The 7,155-nt window shown below is 39.7% G+C and overlaps 1 protein-coding gene across 2 annotated transcripts in view; it reads left to right on the top strand.

Moving 5' to 3' along the window:
- znf609b (zinc finger protein 609b) overlaps positions 1-7,155 on the top strand; it is a 97,853-nt gene that overhangs the window by 59,753 nt on the left and 30,945 nt on the right. For both annotated transcript variants that reach the window (XM_088992104.1, XM_088992103.1), the window contains exon 3: positions 6,614-6,839. In XM_088992104.1, coding sequence (XP_088848230.1) covers positions 6,614-6,839 — 226 coding nt within the window. The remainder of the gene's footprint in view (positions 1-6,613; positions 6,840-7,155) is intronic.

Here is a 7,155-nt window from a genome sequence, read left to right on the forward strand (position 1 = left end):
GTCCAGCAAAATACATTGACACGATGGAAAGACGCTACAATGCGTCTTTTTTACGGTGAGGAGGCGGTCCTTTTCTGACGTCACGTACGGACTCGTCACCAACTCAAAAGCGAGACTTCCTGAATGTTCAGCGCGAGTCTTAAAACGTAAAATATAGCTTTATACGGTGGAATCTTATTAAAATACCCCCAGTAGAAGTCATTTGAAGCTATTTTACAAATTATGGACACAACTTGTCCGGAGACGTCGGTTGTCCTTTAAATCACAGACTTGCCCATAATTTATTTTATTCCCCCCCCCCCTTTTTTTTTCTTCATGTGTAGAGTTGTGGGGTTCAACCCACAAAACCACAAAAATGAGCAATATGTATCTTTAATCATAGTGATTATGTACATTCATAATTATGGAATTCTGTAAATAATGGTTTGCATCAGCACGGTGGACAACTGGTTTGCACAGCAATCTCATAATACAAATGTATACAGTTTGATTCCTGCTCTCTGCTTCCTGTTTGGAGTTTGTATGATCTCCCGGTGCTTGGATGGGTTTTCGCCGGGTACTCCTGTTTCTTCGTTTAAATAAAAAAAAACTTGCAGAGCAGGCTAATAGAACACTCTAAATTATCAATGTTTTCCTCACTTTATACAAAACCTTTTTATAATCCTGCAGTCTCGATATGATTTCAGAGATGTGTGTAAGTTAATTATTAAAAACGCTGTTAAAGTTATTAAAAGGAGGTGTACTTCTGTTGTTCCTCAAAATTCGATGATACAAAGATACAAGGACAATGTACTAACACACGTTTCCACATTTTATGGCACAAAATACAACCCCCAAGATCTCAGGTTAGGTCAATAAATCCTGACGGACACTTGTGAAACTAACGTAAGATAAAATAAAATGATAAAGCGATAAGGGTGATGATGCATGTTCAAGGTATCAGTGTGTTTACATTTGCATCTCAGCTAAGATGTGGATGTAATGTAAAGAAAATGCAAAAGGCTTGAATTTCACATCATATTTGACAACAAGGATAGTAGTGCTCAGGTTATTTACATTTATATAACAGTTAATTATTTGTTGACATTCATTTTTCTTTCCTACAAACTCGGGAGGTGGCAAAGAGTAGATGAAAGTCTTGACTGGTAGCCAATCAATTATGACTCTAAATGTGGCATTGAATGTTAGCTGCGTGAATGTTTACAATGTGAACCACAACACCAATCACAGCCATGGCTAATCATGTTTATTACAATAGAGTGATTATTTATATCAAATCACTTAATTATATTATTAGCTAATACTATTCTAAATTATCTAGTTAGTCGATTGACTTTTGTATGACATTGATAGCCAACATGGTGTCGTCGGAGTAGGAGATATTTTGTTTTACAGATTACATTGACCGCAACTCTGTTTTACAAGTCACATTGACCGGATCATAACTGGGCATCTTGGGGGTCTCCACTTACCTTGATGTTTTTTTTTTTTTTTATGTTGTGTATATATCTTTTTCTCCCCCATCACTTTTACGTCTCATCTAGCTTTTCGCTGTAAGAGACATTCTTGGCTTATGTTTGTTCTTTTCTTAGCATTTGCAGATGTCTTCACAGGCGTTGTCTTATATAAACTCGACAAGGAGATGTCTTATAAGATCGGCTTGAAGGAGCTTTTATGTTTAGTGCACAATACTGAAGGTCATTGTAAACATATTTACACTTGACATTTATTGATTGAATATCGTAAGTCTATGCTTTTTTTCCTGCTAAGACGCATTTTCTCATCACATTGAACAAGAAACCATGTCAAAACCGGGGGTGGATGAGATCCGACTGGAGTTCCTAAAGCATATATATATATATATATATATATATATATATATATATATATGTGTGTGACGGGTGTCACAACAGTGACTGTCTTCATCTCCACGATGCTGCCGTATTAATGAAGACGAGACGCGTGAATGTGTCTTTTTATTTTATTTCTGCAACACAGTATGGCAGAAGGGATGGGTGAAGTCGCATGGGTTTCGTCTTGTGATTAACATTAATCTCCTCAAGATTGTTCTCAAATGCAAAACATTGTAGATAACAAAACAGAATTAACAACGTGTGATCGTATAGTGGTTATTTACAGAAAAAGAGAATACAACACAAGTTCACTGTTATTTACAAGATGTCCCTGAACGCATCATAGGCGGAGACTCGGCAGAACACGCGGTGCGCTTGTAATGGCTGGCGCACAGTTCAACCCGCCACGGACACTCACGGGCAAATGAAACACGACACAAGAAACTAAATATTGTTCAATAAAAACGAAATGAAACAATTATTACCTGCAACACAGTATGGCAGAAGGGATGGGTGAAGTCGCATGGGTTTCGTCTTGTGATTAACTGCGCAATAGAAAAGCACTATGAAGCACATGTGCTCCAAAGTTCCACTCGACAAAACATGAAGTAAATAATGACACAAAAAGTAATCTGGACTCGAAATGAATAAGGGAACTAATTAGATAACACTAGACAGTACAAAAGCGGAAACAAAATAAGATATTGTCATGAAAATGCGCGTTAATCGAGACCAACAGAAAATTGCGACTCACCCTGAATCTCCTCGAGATTGTTCTGGAAACTATGGGCGGGACATGGTGCCACACTGTGCGCCGTTGCGTCACTTCCTTCATAATTTAATAATCTAAGTGCACAACTCCGTTATATATATATATATATATATATATATATATATATATATATATATATATATATATATATATATATATATATATATATATATGCTTTATTCAGAAGGCAAACATGCGGATCAAACCTCTAAAGATGGAGGACACTGATTTGCTGTGGCGACCCCTTGAAGGGAAAAGCCAAAAGGAAAAGAAGAAGATTCAGAAGGCAAATGAATTAGTTAGCTGTGCTTCATTGAATTTGCTCCATTTTAAAGTTGACACGTTAGTGTCAACTTTAAACTTGTACAGTTTTTTTTTTAAACTTGTACAGTTTTTTATGAAACGGTTTTGCACATTTATTTGCACAGTATACAGTTGACATTTTTATTTTGTTATGCTTAGAATATCTTGTTTTCTATCCTTCCCCTCCACCCCATCCCCTATCAAATTGCTGCTTTTGACTGCAAATGTCCCCATTGTGGGACAAATAAAGGTTTTCTGATTCTGACAATTCAGAAATAATTGTTTTGTAGCCCACATCAATGTCCGCGATCCATTTCGGAGTCTTCAGAATAATGAACGAAATAAATCTGAAGTTAATGGGCCCAACAATGGCCCGCTGTGGGCAGGTTATAGTGTAATTACAGTCAATGTAGACAGCCTGACCATGTTCTCTTCCAATACGATGTGGTTTGCACAGAAACAACACAAAGTTCACTGGCTCTTTGTAAGTCAGTGAAATATGACTCTTCTCGGTGTGGGTCTATGGTTTGGGGTTTCAATGACAACATGTATGTGGGACACTCGAGCAATATGGTTTGGGGAGGTTTGGAAAATGAATTTGTCAAGTCTTAAAAAAGTCAAGATCGCTTGACATTCTGCATGAGTTTTTGTGCATGAGCTTTAATCCTTGGCATCACATTCACTCTGTGAACAAAATCTTTGTGAAATAATTCAATGAATTCCCTCTTCTCATCGAAGATCACCAAATGAATTTAAATAGCAGGCAAAGCTGAGGCAAGTTAGAATGCAGGCTTTTAATGGTAATCTGGTTTATGAAGGAAAAAGAAACTATTTAAAACTACCTTTGAAAAAAACACCTGGACCCCTAAACCTCGATATCTGAAATTAAGCATTTTTATAACTGGTAATGAGTCATTTACATCTATGTGAAGGGGTTTTGGCCCACTCTTCCTTGCAGCAATTGTGATTTATTTTTTCCCTCCATTCATCCATTCATTTTCCAATCTGCTTGTCCTCACAACGGTCGCGGGGGTTGCTGGAGCCTGTCCCACTTGTCTTTGGGCAGTAGGCGGAGGACACTCTGAATCAGTTGCCAACCAATAGCAAGACACACAGAGACAAACAACCATCTGCGCTCACACTCACATCTGGAGACAATTTAGTGTTCAATCTGCCTGCCATGCATGCATGTTTTTGGAATGTGGGAAGAAGCCAGAGTACCCGTAGAAAGTCCACACAGACCTGGGGACAATATGCAAACTCCACAAAGGAGGGCTGAGATGGAATTGAACCTTTGTACTGTGAGGTTGGCACGTTAACCACTGGACCACTGCGGCTCCCTAAGGCTATTTTTTAAATAACCCATTCAAGTTAACTTTCTGAATCTGATTTGGGTCATAGTGCAGGTTCATAACCCGAAGTTGCATAGTAAAATTTGTTCTTCAAATTTTAAAATTCTTCTAATTTTCAAAAAAGGTTTCTTGGGGTGTATGTTATTTCGGGCACCAGCGCCACTCATCTGGCAGGATTGCTTGTCTCAAAAACTCGTCACGCTACATAATGCATCAGAAACAGTTCCGCAGTCAAGTCTACAGTCACAGTCAAGATGTTATTGGGTTTGGCTCTAATATTTGACTGTATGTGTGTGTGGGACGGGGGGTGGAGGGGGGGTTATGGGTAATCATCTAGTTATGGGTAATCATATATTTGGGGAAAACGAGTTATCGCCCATATTCAAGAACAGTGAGACCTCAGCTTACGAACACCTTATCTTACAAACCTTTCGTCTTACGAATGTCAAATTTATTAAAATTAAACCTTGAAATACACACTACTTTTCGCGATACACTCCCACCACGGCTGGCAGAGTGCTCTTCGGATCTGGCGGAGTGATCTTCGGCGGAAGCACACGACTGAACAGCGCTCCAGCCGGCGCCCCCCCTCTCTGAATTCACACGTCGATCGCCTCCGAGGAGCTTTTTGCAGATAATTTTGCTATTATGGGACCGAAAAAAACCACTACACCACCCCACCACTCGTGTTCAGCCGGAGAAGACACAAAAAATAAAATCACAGTCGAGGAGAAGGAGATGATTGAGAAACATGAACAAGGTGTGCGTTTGTGGTTTCACATGTGCACACCGCTAAAGTCGCACGCGACAATTTTGGCGTCATTAGTCACGTGAAAGCATCGACTAAATAACGCCTTTGTGTAAAGTTTACACAACACTGTAAAGCTTTTAGGCGAAGGATGGTGGCAATGGTGGAAATGGAGAAAGTTACTCTCAGGGAAGTGACACACAGCGTGGTAGATGTGTCAAGCTGAGATTCACATGACAGCCGCGGTGTGCACATGTGACGCCACAAACGCACACCTCATTCGTGTTTCTCACATCGACTCAACGCCTTTGTGTAAAGTTTACACAAAGGCATTGCTTTTAGTCGATGCTTTCACGTGACTAATGACGCGTTTTATTCCACGTCCGTGGAATCATCGGCCTTTTGTTGTAATAAAATGTCTGCCAGCACCTACGGGACTCGAAGTGGATGCAGATGACATCGAGGAGCTTGTTGCTGAGGATTTGATTTGTGCAGGCTTTTATTGAACAGTTCCATCCAGAAAAGGTTATGAGAATCATCAACATGATGAATGATAATGTGATGCCTCAGTTTCGTAAGACCTTACAAGTCAGAAAGCAACAGGTGTCAATTAAGAGCCATCAACGACCATCACAATTGTAAATAAAGTGACTTTATTATACCATGCAGTGTATTTCTACCATTACAATACAATATCACATTTATTATACATAGAATAAGGGATGTTGTGTGTAGTTTTAAGGCTTATTTAGTTGAAAAGTATATTTTATGGAAACCTGGGAACGGATTATTCCCATTTTAATGGTTTCCTATGCATTTTTTTTTGTGATACACACTTTTTGGCTTACACACTCTGTATGGGAACCAATTAAGTTCGTAAACTGAGGTCTCACTGTATTGGTAATCAATATTGGTTTGTGATCAAAATAGTTGCATTCTTACTATGCAAAAAGTGGTATAAATGTTTTCCCAGCCTTGTGTCACTCTAGCTGTTGAATCACCACTTATCTTCTTGTCTCGCTTCCCTCCACCCACACACTTGACTTGCACCAGTTCACTCCATCAGTTTCTCCCTGATGACTCCCTCCTCCCTTCCTGTCCTTTTCCTTCTCCATGTACGCCGAATATCTTTTCATTGCTGTCACAGTGTCAGAGCAGTTGGAATCAATTCCTGACTCCGTGCACCCAGCGGCCTCACCACAACTAGCGTTTTTAAGTGAGGGATTTAATGAGTGATCACTCTGCGAGATGACTGCTGGCACGAGTCACACTTGCCTGTGTGTCAGCAAGTGAAATTGGTTAAAGGCGTATTGGACCAAACATGCATTACAAAGGCACTCTCAGGCTCCTCTTAATGCTATTCAGTTCTAAGGCTAAAACAAATGCTGGATGATATCACCAATTTAACTGCTCGGCGCTGACCACATTACATACCACAATGTCATCCATGTGCAATTTTCACATCTGATAAGTCGGGCATTTCGTAAGTATATCTAAGCATCATCTCTGGGTGTGTTTACATCATGGTTCATCATTCTCTCATGCGTCTCTGGTCGCTCTAAACAATCTTTTTTTCCCCTTGCAGATGGAATCGCCTGTTTCAACGCCAGTCCCTCCCCCTCTGCATCTTTTGGCTGCAGTAGGCAACAGTGAGATTGCTTCACCATGTGAACAGATAATGGTGCGAACACGTTCAGTAGCAGTGAACACATCCGATGTGGCCCTATCCACGGAACCAGAGTGCTTAGGACCCTGTGAACCTGGTACAAGTGTCAATCTTGAAGGCATTGTGTGGCAGGAAACTGAAGACGGTAAGTGCCCCTTTGTATCACGGTGAGAGACAAATTGGATTTAAGGTGATAATGAGTAAACAATCCAAGTGTCTGAATTGTTTAAAAGTCGTTTTTTTGTTTGTTTGTTTGGATTGGATTGTACTTGCCTTTATTTGTCTTGCAGTGGAGAAATTTACATTTCACAGCAGCAAAGTGATGAAAGGAATGAAAGTAGAAAAACAAAATACATGAGTTTGTTTGTTTGTTTTTACTATGATTTGTGTTGGTGCAAATGTTTTGTGACTCAGCGATGAGCTTGTTCAATATCATTTTGCGGAGTCGAACATGAAACAAC

The sequence above is a fragment of the Hippocampus bargibanti genome, linkage group LG03 (assembly GCF_051943395.1).
Source record: "Hippocampus bargibanti isolate YZ-2025 linkage group LG03, ASM5194339v1, whole genome shotgun sequence".
Classification (NCBI taxonomy): Eukaryota; Metazoa; Chordata; class Actinopteri; order Syngnathiformes; family Syngnathidae; genus Hippocampus; species Hippocampus bargibanti.